The sequence below is a fragment of the Thamnophis elegans genome, chromosome 1 (genome assembly GCF_009769535.1).
Source record: "Thamnophis elegans isolate rThaEle1 chromosome 1, rThaEle1.pri, whole genome shotgun sequence".
Taxonomy (NCBI): Eukaryota; Metazoa; Chordata; class Lepidosauria; order Squamata; family Colubridae; genus Thamnophis; species Thamnophis elegans.
In genome coordinates, this window is record NC_045541.1 from 65,905,579 (window position 1) to 65,928,994 (window position 23,416).

General features: G+C 39.7%; 3 protein-coding genes and 1 long non-coding RNA gene across 5 annotated transcripts in view; 2 read left to right on the plus strand and 2 right to left on the minus strand.

Moving 5' to 3' along the window:
* Positions 1-78: 78 nt before the first annotated feature.
* Positions 79-13,192, minus strand: MTCH2 (mitochondrial carrier 2). 2 transcript variants are annotated; one of them, XM_032218048.1, is made up of 13 exons: positions 12,500-13,192; positions 10,215-10,299; positions 9,146-9,252; positions 7,800-7,826; positions 7,534-7,590; positions 6,666-6,723; positions 5,486-5,537; positions 5,226-5,285; positions 4,730-4,823; positions 2,973-3,020; positions 2,434-2,501; positions 1,128-1,203; positions 79-336 (listed from the first exon to the last, which is right to left on the minus strand). In XM_032218048.1, exons 1-13 carry the CDS (start codon positions 12,584-12,586, stop codon positions 250-252), a joined length of 906 nt encoding a protein of 301 aa, XP_032073939.1. In that variant the 5' UTR covers positions 12,587-13,192; the 3' UTR covers positions 79-249. The 2 variants fall into 2 exon arrangements, with proteins under 2 accessions (XP_032073939.1, XP_032073948.1); XM_032218057.1 differs by lacking the exon at positions 12,500-13,192 and adding an exon at positions 11,392-11,471.
* Positions 302-3,556, plus strand: LOC116509115. The gene is made up of 2 exons (XR_004255465.1): positions 302-360; positions 3,318-3,556. It is a non-coding gene; the product is annotated as an uncharacterized LOC116509115 (long non-coding RNA).
* On the plus strand, positions 11,392-12,493 carry LOC116509101 (phospholipase A2 crotoxin basic subunit CBb-like). The gene has a single exon (XM_032218070.1). The coding sequence runs from the start codon at positions 11,440-11,442 to the stop codon at positions 11,944-11,946; it is 507 nt and encodes a 168-aa protein (XP_032073961.1). The 5' UTR covers positions 11,392-11,439; the 3' UTR covers positions 11,947-12,493.
* A 106-nt stretch (positions 13,193-13,298) lies between the features above and the next one.
* The window catches only part of AGBL2 (ATP/GTP binding protein like 2), a 35,897-nt gene continuing 25,779 nt past the window's right edge, over positions 13,299-23,416 (minus strand). The window contains exons 14-19 of the mRNA XM_032218021.1: positions 22,238-22,357; positions 21,395-21,496; positions 20,471-20,504; positions 19,072-19,266; positions 18,491-18,533; positions 13,299-16,945 (exon numbers count right to left, since the gene is read on the minus strand). Of these exons, the coding sequence (XP_032073912.1) occupies positions 16,642-16,945; positions 18,491-18,533; positions 19,072-19,266; positions 20,471-20,504; positions 21,395-21,496; positions 22,238-22,357 (798 nt within the window). The 3' untranslated portion in view covers positions 13,299-16,641. The remainder of the gene's footprint in view (positions 16,946-18,490; positions 18,534-19,071; positions 19,267-20,470; positions 20,505-21,394; positions 21,497-22,237; positions 22,358-23,416) is intronic.

Consider the following 23,416-nt stretch of genomic DNA (forward strand, 5'->3'; position numbering starts at 1 on the left):
CGTTCACAAAACAGTAAACCTCCATTCCATCCTCCACCCCAACCTAAGTGTGGCAGCTTTTTGGCAATTACCCCAATGTTTCAGAGGGAGGAACAGGATTTCCTTTTACTTTTGTCATTAAGTCATGCTCACAATCAAGTCCATTTCCCAAGGTTAAATGATTATTTTTTTTAAAAAAAAGAACTGTGTAAGAAATCAACACACTGCCATCATTCTGTGTTTCTGAAGCAGCCACAAAAGGCTGTGGACTCATTGAAATCTCTTCTCTTCCCACACATATCGTTTTCCTGCAGGCACCTTCCGGAAAAACAGGCTGTTGCCTCGGCTCATGTTGCCCTAAATGAGAAGAAAATGAAGCAGGTGAGAGTCCTATAGACAGAGCATCGCGGCCCATTGAAATTCACACACTATACAATAGCTGAGGTTTGAGGGCCAGATAGTAGGCAGTGTGTGTGTTTATGTGCGTGTGTGTGCGTGTGTGTGTGTAGCAGGGTGTATCTGTAAGCTACTGAGCCGAGGTGGTGCAGTGGTTAAATGCAGCACTGCAGGCTACTTCAGCTGACTGCAGTTCAGTAGTTATAGCAATAGCAATAGCAGTAGACTTATATACCGCTTCATAGGCCTTTCAGCCCTCTCTAAGCGGTTTACAGAGAGTCAGCATATTGCCGCCAACAATCTGGGTCCTCATTTTACCCACCTCGGAAGGATGGAAGGCTGAGTCAACCCTGAGCCGGTGAGATTTGAACCGCTGAACTGCTGATCTAGCAGTAGCCTGCAGTGCTGCATTTAACCACTGCGCCACCTTGGCTCTTAGTTCGGCTGTTCAAATCCCACCAGGCTCAAGGTTGACTCAGCCTTCCATCCTTCCGAGGTGGGTAAAATGAGGACCCGGATTGTTGTTGGGGGCAATATGCTGACTCTGTAAACCGCTTAGAGAGGGCTGAAAGCCCTATGAAGCGGTATATAAGTCTAACTATTGCTATTGCTACAGTAGGACAGCTTTGTCTGGAATTTTTCCTTAGGCGGTAGGTATGCCCAAAGGAGGGGCTCTGCCTTATCAATTCTATACCCATCTCTAAGCAAAACATGAGGATCCTGTAAAGAAGGACAAGACATTTCAGACATACCTCCCCATGCAGCTGGCTCCAGCAATGTAACCAGGATGTGTACGCTGGTGCATAAGGTGGGAGGCCAGCAGCGAGCCTAGAAAATAGAAGGCAAGGCTTACAGAATTCACTCCCCACCAGGTTTCAGTGCCAGGCGCCTGTTTGAAGATCACAGCCCTAGAGGCCATTTCCAGACCAATCCTTTCTTGCTGCACAAGGAAAGGGGATCAAGCAGGAGCTAAGGTGGTTGAGACAAAACTCAACAGGTAGTCTGACAGGAAACTGGCCTGCAACTGGCTTCTATATGACAGAGCAATCTAATAATCAACACACTATTTACAAGAACAGGGACAGAAATTATAATTTAGCAAATTAGCAACCACAAACTAAACATAGTCATCCCCATTCCATAAGAGTATTTAGAATGCCACCATGAAACTGATTGAATTCTTTATCATAAGAATTAACAAATGGAAATATTTCTTAGCATATTGTTATTGACTTAGGATGCGCATACTCGCCTTATAGTACGTTATACTAAGCTAACCTGCATTTACTTATGAACAGCCACCAAAGTACAGACAAGAGTTAAATGGAATCCGCACACAGGTGAAAGCTCTGTACAGAGGCTATTTGGCACAAATGAGAGGACTGCCATTTTCATAACCTAGCGCTAATTTTACTGCAAGGATCTCACTGGCCAAAACTGAATACAAAACCAAAAAGAACTGATCCCGCAAATTTGAAATTTATCTTTTTATCAGCAAAGCTATTGTCACAGAATAATGTATCACAGGAAAGACACAGAATGCAGGCATTTTCTGGCTCCAGAGTTATTCCTAAAAATGTAAATGTAGATTCCTATTTCGTATGATTGAATAATACTAAAGGAAAGAATCCAGACTTCTTTCAATACTTTATATAATATAATGAATTTCTACAAATGTATTGGATTTGCTGCTACCCACAAGTCTTCAAATTTTTTGAAACTCTTAGCTGTTTCTCAAGGCCACAAATATTTTGGTTTTAGGCAGGGCTCTATAAAATGATGGGATTTTGGCCACTGTACTTTTAAATTAAAACCTTTGAGTTCTTTTACTCATCCAAACAGCCTCCTATAAAAAAAATCACAAACTTTTTTTTAGCTCGGTTGGCTATGGTATGAAGTTTCTCAAGAGCAATTACTGAAAACATGAACATTTGTGGTAAGGTGCAGCACACTGCTAAAATTCTCAATAATTATTGAAAGAAAGACCTGAAAAATAAAACTGAGCTTTGTGTGCTTTCAAATTAAAACCAAGTGAGAGAAAAAAAAGTGTGCACTTACCCGCAGCTATTAATGGCCATTAGGTTTGAAACAAGTACAAAGGGGTAGGTCAGCATACTGCTGAAGAACTGAAAGTACAAAACAGCATGATGTATCAGTGGAAAAAGTATGCCAACACTCTTTCCTCATCCATCAGGCTGAGGACTAGGTAATGTCAGAATTACCACTAACTATGCCCCATACAGAGCAACAGCAACTTGATGGGCTTAACAGAAGGGTAAAATCTTAATACTGATAACAAATCAAAGGAAAGAAAAGACTGGCAATTACTGAGCTAAGCCTCAAAAGTAATCTGTAGCTAGCAACAGCATTCAATACATCTCTAGTGAAGAAATAGTAAATTCCAATGCTGGACAGATTCTAAAGGCTGAAAATTGAACGGTGTTTTTAACACCATTAGTTAAATACCATTCTCTAGCATCCCTCTCAAGAGTACCAGGACCAAAGGTTTAACAATGAGTTATGAGGCTTGTGGTCCTCTCAGAACCTTTTCCCTTTTGTCGACACCAAAGAAAATAGACATTAAATTATACACTCACTCCAGTGACAGCCTGAGAGTAACCCTTCATCTCAGTCATGGTAGAGACCTAGAAAGAAGATTCATCAATAAAACACAGATTCCTCAATGACAAAAGTCATTCCCAACTTTTGACCAAAAAGTAAATACAATGCCTCCCAGGAAGGCTTCGGGCTCAAGGCAAGAAGATCCTTCAGTGCATGCAACAGCCTAACTACAGCCCTGCCCACAACTTCTTAAAATCCCAAGGAGTGTTTTCTTAGGGTCACACAGCAGTCACTGAAGGAAATCAGGTTCTTTTAAGAAAGTTCATTTATTTAGCCGCTTGTGTGCTTCAAAAACGACTTTTTGCTTTTGTAATCAAAAGGTGTTGCCTGAGAAAGCTAATTTATCTTCACAAGATGTACTATCATCTACCATATGTGATGGTCGTGCCAAAAAGCCAAAATATACTGGCAGAATATCCAAAAGTGGTTGATAAGAGATAACCGAAAAGGAAATAGAATTCACACCGGAACTATTTCTCTTGGGCATTATAAACAAGAAATACAACAAGGGGCTTATCTTTTTAACTATTCATGGCAGCAAGAATGGTCTTTGCCCAAAATTGGAAAAACAAGGAAACTCCACATGAAGGGGAAATAATTAGGAAAATTTTGATCTGCGCTGAAATGGACAAATTGATGTGGGAATTGAAGAATAAAGATGAATCCGAATGATCTGGGATTAATTTTATCAATGATTGGAATATAAAAGGGAAAGCCTAAAATAGAATGGAGACTAGAATCATGTATGAAATGATAAAATGCGAGAATGTACAAGATAAACACAAACCAACATGGCTGGAAATAGGTTACTTTTTTTCTTTTTGTAAATAGGGTATGGATCAAATGTTAAAAAAATAGGGTGGCTACAATGTATAACTGAATATCTTAGCATGTATGGCATAGATTCTGCCAGGACAGTCTACACTGTGTCCAACATTTTAATTTATGTTTAATAAAAAACTTTTTAATTTTAAAAAAAAGTACTATCGTGTTTCTCCGAAAATAAGACAGGGACTCATTTTCTTTTGACCCCTAAAATAAGCACTTGGCCTTATTTTCGGGGAGGTCTTATTATTTTTGAGGTGCAGGAGGCGGCAAGCGTGGTCACCTCATGGCTGCTGCTGTGAGGCAATATTTTTGGGGGAGGGCTTATTATCCAGGGAGGTCTTATTTTCAGGGAAACAGGGTAATATGTATTAGTATTATGTATAGTTGTGAACAGCCATATGTATAGGTTGAGAACAGAAAAAAAATATTTGGCTTAGATAATACTTATGACCTGGGGTACATAAAGCATTCTTTGCACAGATCATCCGATGCCTGAAACCAATACTTAATGTTGGTGATCTGTGTCTGCGCCATAATCCAGGTTTTTCATCCTGACACAGAATTGAGAATTGTGTTTGGTTTGGAAATCACCCTAAGGTAACTGTGCTCCATGTGAGGTATTAGGCATCTGGACATCAGCAGTGACATAGCAGCAGCTAAATGGAGGTACAGAAGTTGTGGGAAGCTGCAGGGGTAGACAAGTGAACCATATGAGAAATAGGGGAAAGATAAGGTGTATCAATCTTGCCTTCTTGCCCTGCAAGATTACCTCAAATTTATTTTTGCTAGAGCCCAGAACAAACCTTGGAGTAGCCAATACTAGAAAATTGCAACCAAAAGGAGCCTCAGCAGTCATTGCTGCTTCCTAACTACAGGCATAGGACTCTACAAGAAGAAGGCTTACCCCATTGTCCAGTACATAGTTATTGATGAGGTAGGCCAGCATATTACAGAGCCACAAGGATAGGATGTCTCCAAGAAGGCGGGGAATCAGGCCCCTGAAATGAAAACAGCTGACTAGTAATAAGGTTGGATAACTTCAACACTGACATGACGACAGTTACCACTAACTGCTCACATGACAGGAAATTGGTCAACCATGTGCAAGACTAGGCTGAGTAACACCCAGAAAAAAAATTACCCATTTCTGCCACCCACTTTGATGCATATGTGGTGCATTGCTTAACAATTCTGCCTCACCTAATCCAGCATCCTAATCCAATCTCCCACAACATCCAATCAGATGCCTTCTGAAAGCAAGCAAAGAATAGCCCTTCTCCAGTAACTAATACAATATGCAGTGGCATATTGTGCTCATCCTTAGAAAATCCTACCTGATCCTTGCACTAGCTTTCATGGCAACAAAAAATAATAAAAAACCATCTTTAAAAAGTACTCACGCGAAAAATCCACAGATTCCCTCTTCCCGGTATATGGTGACGAAAGAGCTAAATACCCCGCTGAAAATTGAAGGGGAAAAACGATCCATCAAGATTCTAAAAATACCATAATATGTTATTTCCTTTCCCTCAGTCTATTATTAATCTCAACAACAGAACACTTCTGACATCATACATTAATTTATCTCCCAGCCCTCAGTTCCTTCCCTTGTGTGGGTTAAAACCCAATGAAGCCAACCTCACTGTAAATATGTGTGTACCTGTATTTGGTCTCTCTGCCAATGAACTGCACCATACACCTCAAGGTGATCACTAAAGAACAAGGAGAGTCAAAAGGAAAAAAAAACTATTGTTAAGGAAGACCTCACCTGTACTCTTCTACCCACTTATATGGCAGTGTATAATCCCAAGATTCTTAACTCAAGATGAACCCAAGTAAAATGGCTATGCCCCTGAATGGTACAACCAATCTGGTAAATGCATGCAATATTTGGATTGAAATAGAGCTGCTTTTGAAAATGTCAGGCTCAGCATCTAGGATTCTTTTGGATCTGAAATAATCGAGTTTGATTATGGCCAAGATTGTTTTTGCTCAGCTGAGGCTGGAATGTCAATTACAGCCATTCCTGCAGATAGCTCATCTGGCCACAATGATATCTTCCTGAATTAAACTGTATGAGGTTTACTGCAGTAGCATTTCACAATTCTTAGGAAATAAAGATTGGATAAAATCCCGTAGCCAAGGTCTTCTGAAGTGCTGCATGTGGGAGGATACAAAACTCTTACAGAATCAGCTACTCTGGCTCAAAGTTCAAAGTGCCATGAGAAGAAGTCTCTTTCTATGAGAAAAAACTTGAGATTAGGACTACCATGCTCAAAAGAACTACCCAATACGTCCTGCCTATCTTTTGAAGACCCACTTGCATATTGGCACACACTAGAAACCCATTTCACTGAGGCTGAGGGGAAAAAAGGGCCTTTCCATCAGCTGCACTCCTGGTTCATCCTCCCCAGTTGGGTTCCTCTTGTTGCCTTTCTTCAAAGGAGGTCCTCAAGCATGGCCAGAGTCTTGATTTGATTGTTATGGGTTTGACTGTTATGGTTACATTTGTGTGTTCACAGTAATTTAACTTGGTGATGGTCCCAGTGTATTTGATTGCATGGTGGTTTTTAACACTTCACTTTGTTAGTTAGGCTCATGAAGGAAGGTAAGGTAGAAATGTTTCCAAATAGTTCATTATCAATCACTACCAACTGTTTGCAAATTAAAAGCAGTGAAGTGGTAAAAACATAACAGGGAAGGGTTAGGACACAGCCATCTCCTGCCTTAATGCACAGCCAAAAAAAAAAAAAAAAAACCAAAAGGGGAGAGAGTTTCTTCTGTATCTAGGAGTTACAATGGCATGATTGAAACTGACTGAAAGATGAATCTATACATACCATGAAATGGGTGGGTGACTAGCGTAGCAGCAGAACGTGCAATCATCTCTTGAGAAGTCTAAGATGAAAAACAGTTGGAGACATATCAGAAGAAAGGTTAGCCAAAAAAAGGGCAAGATGTCCCATCTACCCAAATTCCAGTAAAGGATTAAATAATTGCTTCATAATATAATTTAAAGTAGTAAGATTAAACGTTTTCATCAGTTGTCATTGCTCTACAGATCAACCTATTTCAACCACCTTTTCAGTTACTTAAGAAAAAAGTTATTGCCCTGCTAACACCTTAGACACATCCCAATATGCTATGTACCTCAAATATGTCCCAGTACGTCCCATATAAGGAATTTCAGTGAGCAGGATCAAGGAGAAGAGCCTTTTCTGCTAGGGATCCCCGCCCTGAGAAACACTCTACTACTTAAGATGAGAACTGCTCCCGCCCTCTGACCTTCCCAGAAAGGTATCAAAACTTAGTTTTGCTGGTTGGCCAGGGCTCCGAGGGGATAGTCACCCCTGGGGGGGATTGACAGGGTAAGCAGATCTCATCCCCATGCTGTCATTTTCCTTGCTTCCAGTTTTTATATAGCTTTTAAATAGCTCTGACTGGAGCTAGAATGTTATGACAGCAAAGGAACAGCTCACTTCTATACTTTCCTATGTTAACAAGATATTCGTGCTTCTCAAGTTCGTTATGATACAATCTATAGTGTAGGCAAGCAGACTGTTGCCTCACATCTCCTGCTTTCAAAAACAACAGATTACCATTCCAATTATCCACCAGCCAACACATTTGGCAAGTGTCAGGCCAGGAATGCTCTTCTACATGATACACAGCCAGCCAATCTCCTGATAAATGAATCCCATATCTTACCTCCTTGATAACTTGATCGAAAGAAGATCCAGATTCTTTGTGAGTATTCCCTACTTCCTAAAGAGAAAAAGGAGAAAAAAGCCAGTCTCAAAAACCACCTGCTACGGGATCCTTAATCCCAAGTATAATATCAATTTTATTTACAAATTCTGTGGAGCCTTCCACTCCCATAGACTGAAGTATAAAACATAGACATGCTCCAAAAACTTTAATTTCAAAAATGAGTTTTATTGGGAAGTTATTTATGAAGGGACTTCATGACATACCTCACTTTGGTCAGAGTTCTGGCATTGCTAGACAGAAAGAAAGTATATAAATATAAGCTCATCTTCTCAATCTTTTATTACCATTAAATGTACATAATTGCACTTACATTCTTTCCCACCCTCCTCCTGAGGTTATTTATTTCAGTGGCAAGATCTGTAAATCAGATTACACTGGCCTATACATTCTGTATACTATATATATCCATCTATATGCAAGGTTTTGAAAAGGCAATTTTTTAAAAAAAGTAGGTAGGTAGATAGAGGGATAGAGAGGGAGAGAAAGAGAGAAATACAGTAGGTAGGGAGAGAGAGAGAGTAATTAGGTAGATAAAGGGGGAGAGAGAGAGAGAGAGAGAGGGAGGGGGAGAAATACAGTAGATAGGTAGATGTTTCTGCTGGCACAGCATTTAATGTAATTCTCATCAATCAGTTAAAGAGATTTCCAAAAGGAAAACAAAATGTTTTTGCACTCTGCAAACCTCCCAAAAACGGCCTGTTTTTCATGAAAACAGCCCCCTTTTTTTCTTCAAAAAAAGGCATGAATAGCTTTTGGGCGGGGGGGCTTGCAGAGTGCTCCTGGCGGGGTGGAGGGCAAAAACGAGCAAATAACGTCCCATTTTTTGTCAAAAAAAAAATTGCATGCATAGTCTTATGGAGGCTTATACAGTGCTGCTGGGGGGGGGGGACCCCCTTTTCTGCTCTCCCCAGCTCCCAGGAGCTCTCTGAAAGCCTCCATAAGGGTATGCATGGCCATTTGGTGAAGGGGCGGGGCTTCAAAAGGCAAAAAATGCTGCATCTGGTGTATAAAACGCACCCAGATTTTCAGCCTCTTTTTTGAGGGAAAAAGGTGTGTCTTATACTCCGAAAAATACGGTACATATCACTAAAGCACCAAAGGCACCATAAACAAGAATTCTAAATTCAACACATAGCTTACCCAGTCAATGGAGAATGGAAACACACAAACTCTGTCAAAATGTAAATCTGACATAACAGTTCAGTGTCTGAGGAAAAGTAGGCTGTTGAGGCACCCCTAAGGTCTTAAGTGCAGGTGAGTCACCAAACACCTATATTTTAATCACAATGACCCTAGGAGCACTGCAACAGCTGTAACTTCAGAGACTGGGCATAAGTACCATTTGATCAGCACTGTGGTAACTTCTAATGGTCACTCAATGAATGGTTGTTAAAGGAGGACTTTGGGTTTTCAATGATAATTTCTGCAATAAGAAATTATCACTTCGTATTCTTTACAAAATTCAAGCAAAAATGGTCTACATTATAAAGTATTTGAAATCTGAAATATTTTGTATATTAAAACAATACACAACAAAATTATAAAGTACCTGTAAAACTTTACTGTGTACTACAGTGCCAATGGCTCCTGACCAGAGTCTAGGAGCCAAACCTTTGAAGAGTCCAGCCCTCCCATCAATTTTCATAATGTGTTTAGCTGAAAACAGAAACAGAGGTAAGCATCTGTCCAATTATTCACCCTTCTCCCCCAAGTGCCACATATCTGAATCTATCTCATCTATCTTAGAAAATGCTAGTTTAATTCTGTTTAATGCCAGGTTAGAAAATTTGAAATTAACCACATTCATGTCATTCAAGTATGCATTGGCTGCATATTACATCTGCAGGCAACAAAATCATGTTATGTACTAGTCCTTACCAGACTCTATTATCCACTATAGCAAGGATGAGCAGTCTGGAGCTCTCTATCAAGTCTCAACTCTTATTAATCTGACCAGCGTTAAGGAGTAACAAGAATTGTAACCTCCAAACATCTGGTGCCTCATCATCTTGTTCTCCCTACTCAATGGTTACATACAAGTATGCACTAAAGTTAAAAATAATTGGTTGCTCTGAATAAACATAGAAAGAAATAACAAATTAGGAACCTGATGGAAATTCATTAGAGAAATGCATGAAAAAAATCAAATCGTGAACAGGCAACCAAGTGAGCCCCAAAATAACCCAAGGCTAGAAACCTACAGTTCAAAAGAGATATTCTATCTTCACATTAAACAGGAATTTTTAAAAAGTTACTGTATAAGCTGCACACTGGGGGTGGGTGTGTGACATTGCTATAATGGGCATATGTATTTCTTAAAAAATTAAAATATGATCCTTGAAAAGATTATAAGCACAGGAAGAAATGTTGACAAAACATTTACTAACAAAATACTGCTTAGTAGCTGGAATTCAAAAGTGACATAGTTTTGACATCCTTTTTTAAATATCCAGTTTAGATAGGCATCAAATTCAGTTACATAACTATTTTTTTCTTCAAAAGTTGTCTTTTGCAAAATCTAACATATCTGATAAAAGTCTAGTTAAAAGGCATGCATTTCTCACATCCCACTGTGTTTTAGGCTTTTTATTTGCAAAATATGTATGTTATATACTCACCATAAGCAAAGAGACCAGGCAGTTGATAGACTTTCCGACCAAAAATATTTGTTCCCAGAGTTGGCGGGAGGGGTTCATATCCCACCTGAAATAGACAATCCACAATGAACTTTATAGCCTACAATTTGAACACCCTCTGAAAGATACAGACAACATGCATTTCACAGCATTAACACAATTATTTCATTAACAAGAAGTTCCTTCTTATATCAGTGCTAGAAGTATCAATACCAAAAGCACGATTTTGATTAGTTGGTTTTGATTTTTGGAATAAATGACCGGTACTGAGATAATCTGCAATTCAATATATTGGATAATGACATTGTTTTTTACTATATAATAAATTTAGAACTATAGTGCAAATATATGTCATTCCCCCCAGCAATCTTTATCTTCCTTAATTTCAAACAAAATCTAACCACTTATCACTCTTTTGCAGTATTTTGCTATTAAGATTTAATTACTTAAAACAGAAAATTTCCCTTAACATATCCTGCTACCTCAAATTATGCCGACTAGGATGGTTAATTTATCAAAAAATTAGGTAGTTAATTCTTAACTGAAACTGTTTTGGTGATTCATTGATTGATTTGCTAGGAGCATGGCAAACACACACATTCAATTCACAACATAAATTATTTAGATCTTCAGTTTAGCAGAAAGTATTATTGGCAAGCAAATATCAAGTTTTCTGATTTCTCATAGTATAAGTGTACTCCTCATACAGAGGATGTTTTCCATACAAAAAAAGCCAGATATTCGCCTGGCTCTGAGTGGCCCTTGTTGGGCAGTTATATAATTAACAAGTCTCATTGCTCTTTACAAATGTTAAGGTTCAAAAGTTAAAGGTTAAATTGCAGGGATTCATGTATTCATATCCTGAAAATGCAGATACTCTTTTATAACTAGTAGTTTTATAATTAGAAGTTCTTTTTCTGAAAGCACATTGTACAGGAAGACTGTTGTTTTTACAAAACTATGGTTTTCAGCCAAGAATGAAATAAGTATAAGGACACCACCAGCCAGAAACAACCACCAATGTTACTAAATAAAGAAGTCTGAAATTACTGAGTTTGTCTGGGAGTGTCCTTGACAAGGCCAATAAAAATAAGACAGACTTAAATATGAGGTTCATATAACACTAGAAAAGTGATTGGAATTTTGAAAATAAGCTCACTTGCAAGGTACCCGAGTGGGACAAACAAATTTGAAACTGGCTTCTGCAATGAAGGCTGTCCTGTGGCTTACAGTGGGACTTTTATTCCTGCAAGAAATTAAACCAAGCGTGGGCAGCAAACGAGAAAAGCGCAGCGTCCTGGATATGATTTCGACTTTGTTGTGTTATGGGGATCGTCTGCGAATCCCACTGCTAGCACTCAACCTATATGGCTGCCACTGTGGAACAGGCGGCTTTGGAAAGCCTCTGGATGCGGTGGACCGCTGCTGTTTCTTGCACGACTGCTGCTATCGCCACACCAGGCTCTCTCTGAAATGTCACAACAGAGTAAAATGGCAGCGCTACAAACTGCTGTGTAAAACATCCGAGACGGAGTGCCGGTCCAAAAGCATCTGTGGCAGAACGGCGTGCGAGTGTGACAAGCAACTGGCCGAATGTCTCACGTCAGCGAAACCTCAGCGGAAGCATTCTTTCTACAAGCGACAACTCTGCCAAGGGTCTAAGGGCAGCACCTGTCCCATCATGCACCATAACTGGACTAGAACCCTGCACTAAGTTAAGTTCCTGCTAGTTCCTTTACTTTGTTGATGAGCCCTTGGGCCACAAGTTACCTGATCGCAAAGCAAAGGTTCTTGGAAAAATTTAAGCTCTGAGAAAAAAAACGTAGCTGTGGCTCGTTTCCCCCCATCTCGGACAATATTTGTGTTTCTAGGCAAGAGGAAGAGATGGGGGAGGGGGCTCCGAATAGAAGAGGTGGGGTTGAGACGATGGGGAAGAGCTGGATCTGCGTCCTTCACCAAGCGGCGGCTTCTTTACTACTTGCAGGTCGGCGACTATATATATATATATTCACACGGGAACAAGAGAAGCGTGATCGTTCCAAGCGGAAGGCAAATAAAAGGCCCGGAGACTTGGGGGGGGGAGGTGGTCCTGCTACGGCGAGGGTCGACAACGACCCAGAGAGAAGAGCTGTCGCCGGAGAGGAACCACCGCGGAGATTGCGAGGGTTGGTCGTGAGATCTGACCGGAGTCCTCCCCGGGCGTCCCCGTCCCCCCCTCCCCTCCCTCCTTCTCTCGCTCTCGCACGAGGAGGGGCCAAAGGTCTCACCTGCACTAGCACCTTCACGTACATGAGCGGCTGCGAGAGCACCGTGAGGCCGGAGCCCAGCAGCACCTGGGAGGTCGTGTCCGCCATGCTGCAGCCGCACCGGGCTCTCCGCCACGGGTGGGGGTGGGGGTGAGGCAAAGAGAGGAGGAAGGGGGTACAGCGGAAGGAGGAGTGGTACGACCACGTGACCTGCGGCGGAGGACAAAAAGGGGAAAAAAGGGCTCCTGCCGCCGCTTCTTCTGCGTTCCCTCTTTCGATCAGTTCCGGGTCTAAAGGGTTCCGGTTTCCGCCACCTGAGGAGCAAGTTAGGCCCGAAGAAGAAGAAGAGTCGCCGCCGCCTATAAAATCAGATCTTCCGATTAAAAAAATGTGGCAAATCGTCCTTGGCCCAAGATTCCCAGGATCGAATTATAAATCCGCGTTGAAAGGTGGCTCGGGGACGACGATGGCGGTCGGCTGGGCGAAGTTGGCGTTTCTTATCGACCTGGCCTCGCCTTTTGAGTTGCGCAACTCGCACTTGAAAAAAGTCTCCATCGGCCAATGAAAAGCAGGGCTTTTTGGGGGGATCAAGAGGACCGTGTCTCTCCCGTGCTCTCCTTCCAGTTTCGAGCGGTGCTCCTCTGAGGTTTACGGGCCACTTTAAATCCAAATAAAAAAATGCCTTGTGACGATTGCCCTGCCGCAGTTTAAGGAAACAGAACGGATTGCTTTCTGTACATCTTGATGTATGTGAAATGACTATTTGGTAGTTAGAGAAGGCAACAGAAATGCCTTCTTTTTTGACTGTTACCATTCTTGTTTATGTAAATCTGGTTTACGTATTAGGAAATCCCTCATTAGCATTTAGTTCAGTCAAGATTATGGTATTTAAAGTAAATGTGCGCAAGATTACAATGGGAGTGACCTAAACCTAATTTAACAACATTTACTGTTGATGTTCTGTGCGGCTTTCAATAGTATTTTCGGTTTTCTAAAGATTACTGTATTAAATGGCTTTAGAGGCCAGCTGTATACTTGCAGTCAAAAATATTGTTGAATTCAAGCAGCTTTAAGTCAGTAGAATATTGTTGCTTTAAATTCACAATACATATAGGTTTTGATAGTTTGTCATTCAGACTTTCCTGCCCTCTCCATATGTTTCTGGCATATTTCACTATACAATCCAAACTAGTTGGAAAAATCCCCGCCTTTTAATCTGGATTTCTTGTGCAATTATGGCTCTATCTGCAGTAAATATTAGATCCTTTTACTCAACATTCATTTTCATTTTATTTCTCTCCCCTTTCTGCTCTGAAGAGTAACCCAGTAAGAAAATCATTGTTCTTTAATTACATCATGCCTAACACTTCACGAAAAATATGCTGTCTTCAGTATAGTAGCAGAACAATTCTTTCTACATCAGGTGTCAAACCTGCGGCCCATGGGCCAAATGCGTCACACACTGGCCACACCCACCCCTGGTTTAGCAAAGGGGGGAAAAGTTGTGATATGTGATGTGACGCTGTCGGATTGACACCTCTGCTCTACATCACTCAATCTGAAAAACTCTCTTCCCAACAAGATGACAATAATGAAAATTGCAATGTTGTGTGTCAAATAGGTTTCTATATGGGATACAAAACATATTAAAAAGCCATTATCAAAGATGTGCAACTTTGCAGAAAAAAATGGATGGTTGACAAATACTTCATTTGGCAAAAAATACACGCTGACACAAAAAAAAACCCGTAAGAAAATTGAACGATTGCTATGCATGGTCTTTTGCATGGTGATCCATTTAGTTCATATTAGATATATGGCTCTCTTCTCTACATGCACCCTATTAAGAGGCAGGCTTCAATGTACAGAAAATAGACTGAATTCTTTTCATTATCTGTAAATGAGGACATCTGTAACTGACAAGTGATTTCAAGAGCTATATACCATGGCAGTGGAGTTTTTTATTTTACATCAATGAATAGTATCCATTTTAAAATAAATAAAAGTGTTCAATAATATACAGTAGTTTCCTGGATTTTATTAATTATTGGGGGTGTTCATCACAGATAATAGAGGAAACTGAGTGAAACATCCTCTCCCCCCCCCCCCAATTCAGATAAAATACTAAAATGGAAGTGGAATGTTCTAAAATGTGCATCAAAAGAGGCCAGCAGAGTTGCTTTTTGCTAAGGACAATGAATACATATTGACTAGCATAGGAAAATCTACACTAATTCGTAAAAATAATTGATTAAACATTCATAAAACAGCAAGCTATACTTAAGGGGTGTTCAGTAAATTTTATCAATGTTAAGTTCATGAAAACAAAAACAGTTACAGCATTCTAGGCATTACATGACGACATTCTGCACAAACTACTGCTTCGCAGTCTCATCACTGGAATAAAGTGGTGTTACAACATGGAAAAAGTAAGGGACTTTACTCTGACATCTCCAATTAGTATCAAGGAGGACTGTTTCACTTTGACAAGCTACTTGGCTTCAATAGAAAAAACTCTAGCCATACATTTCTACAAAAACCAATGAAGTGGCTTTGTTGCAGTGTTTCATTCTACTCAGCCCATGTGAAAGTGAGACACAGAATTTCTATACTTTATGAATATTTTGTTCATTAATCTTTTTCAAGTTCTGTGTTTTCCTTATTAATCAAATTTATAATTTTACAGTAGTACTATTTATTATTAAGGACTAGTAATGGTCTAATTATAAAGACAAACAACAAAAATAAGGCAACTTTTTTTAAAGAACATAAATTGGTATTTAATTAAGATATGATTGAAAACTTTGCTTTTGGAAAAAAATTCTAGAAAATATTTTCAAGAATGTTCATTTTGTCAATAGGAAAAAATACCCAAGGATGCCAAATGTAATCAGATATTTAGGTTCTTTGTGTAAATTAACTTAAATTTGGCTCATAAACGTTTGTGTCTTTTAGTTGCTATTATACTGTTTTTCAGTGAAACATATAAATGACTGTTAGACAAGGCTTATTATGTAAAGTTCCTTAATCTGTAACATGAACAATACAGAAGTAAAATAATATTTCTGATACAATCGTGTATTTTTCAGCAGTGTACCTATAATTTGTCATTTACGTTGTTTAGTTTTTTTAATAACAGAACAAAACCTAGGCTGAATAAGTTTCAAAATCTTTTAACCTTTGTAAGTCACATACAAACTTCATTAATGTTACACAAAATCCGTAACAAAATACAAGTTCCGATACATGGCTTCAGTAAATATACTTTAACAGAGATTTAATTAATTTCGCTCAACTTTAAGAACATAAACATTATTTTATGATCTCTGCACCCTCTGCACATTTTTCTGAATTCTAATGTATGCACGTGTTTTCTTTTTTAATTATGAGCTAAAGCAATAATGAGAGTTCAAATCTATCAGTGTACTCCTAAGAAATAGGGGAGTGATACATTCACTCAAAGGATAAAAATGCAGTAACAGTCTCAATTGCTTTTTGTGCATTGTAGCAATAAATGAACAATAAAACTGAGTTTCTAGAATTTGCAATTTATCCTTCATCATAAAAAGGAAAACCCTGTGCATACATTACTTAGGCATAATATTTTTCCTACTAGAAAAGAATTGAGTGACATTCTGTTGCAGATGAGGAAGTTTTCTAAAGCAACATTTGCCAAAGTAATATGAGTTCAGTGGTGGAGGAGGTATTTGTAAGAAGAATCAAGAAGGAAGGACACTTATTTTTCTTTGAGCTGATTTTGAATCTCACTAGGGAGCAAACTTAATATAATCAAGAGGAGATGAAAAACTTCCAATAGGTTCATGAAGCTTCCTGCTGACAATTCTTGGTTGCACAAATCTCCCTCCACACATAGCCCTCTTTATTTCTTTTCAGCAAAACAAATAGATGGGAAATCTGTATGCAACTTCTCTTAAGATATTAATGGAGGAGGAAAACCCTTGTCCTTCATAACAGTTTGCAATTAATCTGTGGAAAGAAGAGAATTCTTCTTTCATACTTAAGGCTCCAAGTTCTCATTCACTAAAGATGTCTTTGCACTAAAGTCTTGTGAGAAATAATCAGAACAGGAGACTGCCTATTGACTGCCTGTTTTCCTATTGACCAGCGGTAAACTCAGTGTAGCTTATTAAAAATTCATGGTTTCATGGTTCCTGGTAGACAAACCTAAAGCCTTGAATAGTTTCTCTGCTATCTTGTGAGGAATATTTATGACCGATTGCTTTTGGTAGTCCCTTGGTATTGGCACCGTATTCATTCTCGGTCTTCAGAAGTATGGGGTCAATTTGGAAAGGCTTCCATATGAATTCTCGATGAGGAAGAACCTGTGACCTGCTTTGACTCAAGTGCCACCTAGGTCTATTGCTTAATAGAACCTGAGATTTCAAGGAGAGACTTCGACGTAGCATTGAAGTCACAGAAGGTACTTCAGGGTGCCACCACAAGGACCTAAACAGGAATCGGGAGGGGGGGGAGTGTTAAATAAGTTTATGATCATAAAAAAACAATACATAACAATGTTTTCGAATAGATGGCGTGTAGTTCCACCAATCCAGTACACTTTACAGTTGTTCCATCTTCCTCGTCAATGGATATTTTTAAAGGGTAGAACAAATGCTGGGAGCATTTCCTCCACCTTTTTGAAGTAGAGTCTCAAAGGGATTCCAGTTTCCTCACAGAAACTATGGTATTGGTGATTAGACTGTTTAATGATTCACAATACCTTTCACTAATTATGGTTTGTCCTTAGGGAGAAATATAGTTAATCACTTTTTCTTCTGGGGAGTAGGATTTTGAAAAAGAAAATACAGTAGTGAAAGAATGATGGAAAGAAGAAATACATTTCCTATCACAACTACTGGGTAAATATATTATTTAAAAAAACAGAAACTCAGAAGCACAACAGTATCATAGAATGGATGTGAACTTGATGCTTAGGAATTAAAAATGGATGTAATGTTTAATGTATTTCTTCAGGTGCTGAATAGTGTGATGTCTATATAAGCACACAACAATGTATGCAGTAAATATTCTGTTCACCATGTCTGAATTCTAAGAACTGAAACATAACTGTAATTGGTGAATGATGATGTACTCTTTCATAAATAATCTCCCTTAAAAAAAATATTTAGGGTTGTAGGATGGCATCTACCATTTAAGCTTAAAATGCAAAACATGTTGCAAATTGCCAAGTGCAAGAAACCTGGAACAGTTTAGTTCAAAGCACTTCAAGTTTATTACACATATAGCAAGAAAAATATTGAATTATAAAACTAGCCTTTGCTGATCTAAAATCAGCAGTTTTCAGAAAGTTATTATTGAACTCAATAGATTTTATAAATCATCATGGGATTTTATTAATAAACCTATTTAATTTTCAATTGGTCTTGGCCAAATGTCAGAGGCATCACATATTCTTAAATTGCCTGTGGGATAATATTGTGGGATGCCAACTGACATAACTTGCATTTTCCACCCAAATAATAGGGAATTGCTTTCTCTTGTTTAGGGCTATATATAGGGACATTAACCTAATGGATATTCTCTGCATGACTTCCATCCCTGAGTATCTATATAGAGAGAATATACATATTATCCTCTTAGAACATAAGAGCTTGTTCACCACCATTTTCCAAAAGTCTGCAAGCCTGTTCAACACAGCAGCAGCTCTGCAAGGAAGAAGAAGAATTTTATGGTGATGGAGGAGTGTGATGGGTACATGTTGAACAGGCACATTTGTTTCATGCTTAAGTGTAAGTGAGGAAAGGACAAAAGAATCTGATGAACAGCAGTGGTTACTGTACATCAACAGCATTTCTATTCAAAGCTAAATACCTAACTTCAAAGACACACATCAAACATGGAGCATTATATCAAGACAATATTCATTTTAAAAAGTGTTTTAACTATTTGAGGATTAGTGTCTGGGGCACACACCACTGCCATTTCACTAAACACTCATTGTAATCTCCAAGAGTTGGGAAATTGGAATACCTGTACCGTTTGACTCCAGGGCAGGATGATGGAAGAGAGGTACCTGTAGAGAAACAAAAATATGTTTTGGAAAAACATCCGCAAAATAATAAAGTAATAGCAGATTTTTTTTTCCTAAGAGCTTTTTCTCTATGTAGATGACAAGGGTGCAATGTTTATAATAGACCAGTTTCTGCACTTACCGGTACATAGCCCATGGTACAGAATTGGTGTCTGAGTGGAATTTTAATTAAAAGGTCATGCTTTACTCCAAACTTTGTATTTTTTTTAATCTATTGAAATCTTTAATTAGAATTAGCCCAGGGGTGAAATTCAGCAGGTTCTGACAGGTTCTGGAGAACCGGTAGCAGAAATTTTGAGTAGTTTGGAAAACTGGCAAATACCACCTCTGGGTGGGGAGTTTGCAATATTGTTCCCCAGGAGTGGGGAGGGAATGGGGAGTTTACAGTATCCTTCCCCTGCCACACCCACCAAGCCACTCCCACAGTTTTGAATTTCACCACTGCGTTAGCCATACTTCCAGTAATTCTTACATGTTCCACAGAATTTGCTAGTCTTTTGGCATATGCAGCTTTTCATACCTGCATCCTGTTTCCCATTAAGTTCTCCATTGGAATGCTCATAAAATGGAGCAGGAAGCTGTTTGATGGTTGTTGTTGTGAAGCTGTTTCGCTGTATTGGTGATAGAGGAATCGTGGATATCAGGAGGGGGCTAGGATTCTTGATCCTGAACTCACATTCAGTCAGGGGAACAATCTGTTTTCCTTTAGGAATCTCTATATAGCAGATATTTTGTAGAAAGCACATATCAAGTGAAAGGATCTCAAAATTCTTTAAAATATACTTTTCTGGAATCGGAACAACTATTACCTATTCACTTTAATATGTTCCAAATGAAATACATTTGCATAGATATTTAGTGGCTCAACAGAATACAGCAGTCTTTTTTGTGAGATCTGAACAATGTTACACAATTGGCAGTGTTGAAAGGATAATATTTTACCTTTTTTTGCCCTGCTTTGTCACAGGAAAATGTGATATTTAGTACTGAACATATTAAACATTATCTCATGCCCAAGGTTTAGAAGGAATATTTCATATCTACAATTGTTTTCAAACACAAAAACCATAATTTCTAAACTCAAATCTATAAATCATACCATGGCACTCTCACTGGATTATTATAATTGAGGTTTGAGGTCACATTATTCCCAAGATTTTTATAGAATCTCTATTTTGAACCAGTGGAAAAAAGCTTCAAGGCAGGATTTGTACTACTGCCAGCATGTTAAACCACGAGCCGTGGTGGGGCATTGGTTAGAATGCAGTATTGCAGGCTAATTCTGATGACTGCCAGCAGTTCGGCAGTTCGATTTTCACCGGCTCACATTTGACTCAGATGATTCAGCCTTCCACCTTTCTGAGGTCAGTGAAATGAGGACCCAGATTGTTGCAGCAATATGCTGAGTCTGTAAACTGCCTAGAGCAGGGTCACAGTGGTGTCATGTGACATATCAGGACTTTTTTCCACTTCACTAAACCGGGCGTGGGCATGGCCAGTGCGTGATGCATCTGACCCACAGGCCGGGAGTTTGACAGTCCTGGCTTAGAGAGAGCTGTAAAGCACTATGAAGTAGTACATAAGTCTAAGTGGTATTACTATTGCTACTAAATGCTCTTGAACAATAATAGTCACTTCATCTTGAAATGTGTAGCGACAATTTTGATAGGAGTTTCATATAAACAAGATGAATTTTTCATTATACATGTAGGGCAGTGGTTCCCAAACTTGGCAACTTTAAGACTTGTGGACTTCAACTCCCAGAATTCTCCAGCCAGCAGAGCTGCATGGAGAATTCTGGGAGTTGAAGTCCACAAGTCTTAAAGTTGCCAAGTTTGGGAACCACTGATGTAGGGTGTTAGTAGCTGGGATAGTGCATTCCCAGCATACCTAACAGTATACCAAGATAAATATCTTACCTTGACACTTTTGACAATTACTTGTGTTTTCTCCCTGCAAAAATAGAGTCTGAATTACCCAGATGGCCTTGTATCAGACAAATGTATGTCTTAAGTCTCTACTTTTCTTATGTTACAAATATATTTGCTGATAATGATTAATTAACATTAATTGCCTTTTTTGAAGTTCTTTACTGTAGAAATAATGGCAGGTTTGAAATAGTATTTGCAATGTTAAAATTGGAAATAAAGTTTTAGACATCTATATTCAAAGATACAAAAATATTTATATGCCTTACATAGATTCAAATTTATTAATTTTGCATTCTAATGGAAAACTTTTCTAGTTGACTACTTCTAACCAATAAAGCTATGTTTGACCCAGTGGTGGGTTTCAAATTTTTTTAGAACCTATTCTGTAGGTGTGGCCTGTTTTGTGGGAGTGGCTCAGCGGTCATGTGACTGGGTGGGTGTGGCTTGGCAGTCATGTGACCAGGTGGGTGTGGCCGTTGGAAAATGTGGTGAAACTCACTTAACAACGCTCTTACTTAGCAACCAGAATTTTGGGCTCAATTGTGATCATGTTTCCTTCCTTCCTTCCTTCCTTCCTTCCTTCCTTCCTTCCTTCCTTCCTGTGTCTCTCTCCCCCACTTATTTTCTTTCTTTCTCTCCCATCCTTCCTTCTTTCTTATCTCTGTCTCTCCAACTTTCTTTCATTCTCTCTCTCCCTCTCCCTCCCTCTCCCTCTCCCTCTTTCTCATACACACACACACCATTTCCCTCATGTCTGCCACTGACAGCTCTCAAAGAGAAGGAAGGACTCCTGCCTTTGGAAAGGGTTGGACTAGATTACCTCCATGTTCCCTTGCATTCCTCTATGTTCTCTGTCCCATTTAGACACAAACAGCCGCATTCACTTTAAAGTTGGTTGCAAACTCCACTCACCCTGCGCGCGTCCTGGTCCCACCCAAGGAGGCGAGCTGTGGGGCGGGGGAAAGGGCGGAGTCGGTGGCTCCATGTCTCTCGATCTTCTTCTTCGCCTCGGTTCTGCGGGCGAGAGGTGCTGCTGCTGAGATGGCACAGCGGTGGCGGCGGGGGATTTGGGGCACTGCTCGCCAAGCAGCATGACCCATAGCTAGCCCAGGAGCAGTAGCCACCGCTGCCGCCGCCAGCCACCCCATGCCAGAGGCTAGGCACGCAGAGGGGGCATGGCAGCAGCGACAACAGCCGAGTGACAGCAGCCGAGCGGCAGCAGCACTTTGATGGGCACTGAGGGAAGGAAGGAATGAAGAAGGCTGCAGGCTCAGTTGCCCCTGGCTATGCGACCTCTTTTCCTTCTCTGCTGTCCGAACAAGTGAATGAGGCAGACGGAGAACGAAAGAAGATTGTGTAGCCAAGGCAAATGACCCTGCACTGCAGCCTCCTTCCTTCACAGTTCACAGTTCATTCGGGCAATGGGTGGGGCTTTCTTGCACGCCTTCAGAGAAAGAAGGCGTGCGAGATAGCCCCCCCTCACTGCCTCTCAAAGGCGGGGCGATTGGTGAGCTAGCCAATCAGTGTGAGGCAGGCAGGGAAAGCATAGTGCGGACGGGCGGGGTGAGTGAGCGGTGACTGGATGGGCGGGGCAAGTGAGCAAGGGAGGGCAGGAGGGAGAGAGTGTTCCAGTACTGTCCCACCGGATGAACGGGTTCTAAAAGATATGGTAAATTTGACGAACCCCTTCTGGCATACTGTTGCGAACCAGGAGCAACCCACCCCTGGTTTGACCCAATTTTATTTCCTTCTTACTAGAACTTTTTCCTTGTGCTTTAATGCGTGGCTCACATCCAATTTCTGATGCAAATCATTTCTTTCTTTCCTGGTTCGCAGAAGTTTCTTCTTCTTCTTTTTCTTCTTCTCATTACAGTCCTCCAAAAAGAAATAATCCGATATCAATGATCAAATTGTAATATGTTAACATATGTCAAATCAGCTTGATCGTTACAAAAGTCATAAATAAATTTTTGAATGCATTGAAGTGGTTAAAATATGCTATGAGGTGGAATAAGAAAAAGATAATTAAGTTTTAGCCATGTATCTCCAGGCAGGAATATGGAAGTATTCTAAAGGCATACAAATTGGTTCCTATGCTGTGTAAAGATGGTGTTAGCTTTTCCAAATCTTGCTGCAATAAAGTAACAGGCAATTAATTATTGGTCCCCCTATTCTGAAATATAAAATTGTCAAAGTGTTACCAGCCACTGTTCAAATCAAGCTATATTTTTACCAGCTTTACATATTCCTAAATATTATAGCTATTTTTGGATTGCAATTGGCCATAATCATAAAGTAAACCCTGTTGAATACTAGAATATTTCTGATTCGACATGCATTAGGGTGCACAGTTGTTGTTGTTGTTGTTGTTGTTGTTATTATTATTATTATTATTATTATTATTATTATTATGTTAATCTTTGGTGAGATTCACAGCCTTTGGGGCTGGTTGGTAGCTCAACAGCTCGAATCCTAACCAAGGACCTAGGAACTGTTAAGGTAACGTCGGAGGATATAAGCTGTTCCAAGTAGGGTGGTTTTTTGTAGAGTCAGAATGTTCAAGTCAGGTAAATTTAGAATTTTCAAATAGAGAGGTAGCTCTTTAGGTATTGCTCCAAGGGCTCCAATTACAATTGGGACAACACATGATTTCTTTTTCCACAGTCGTTCAACCTCAATTTGCAAGTCCCGGTATTTTGTGGTTTTTTCTTGCTGTTTATCTTTAATTCGTGTATCACCAGGTATTGCAATGTCAACGAACCATACTTTTTTCTTTTCAATTATTGTTATGGCAATTGTGTTGTAGGCCAAGTGCCTGTCAGTCTGGATTCTGAAGTCCCACAAGATCTTGACTTTCTCATTCTCTAAAAACCTTCTCAACCTGATGGTCCCAGTGGTTTTTGCTGTACTCAAATCCAAATTTTTGGCACAATT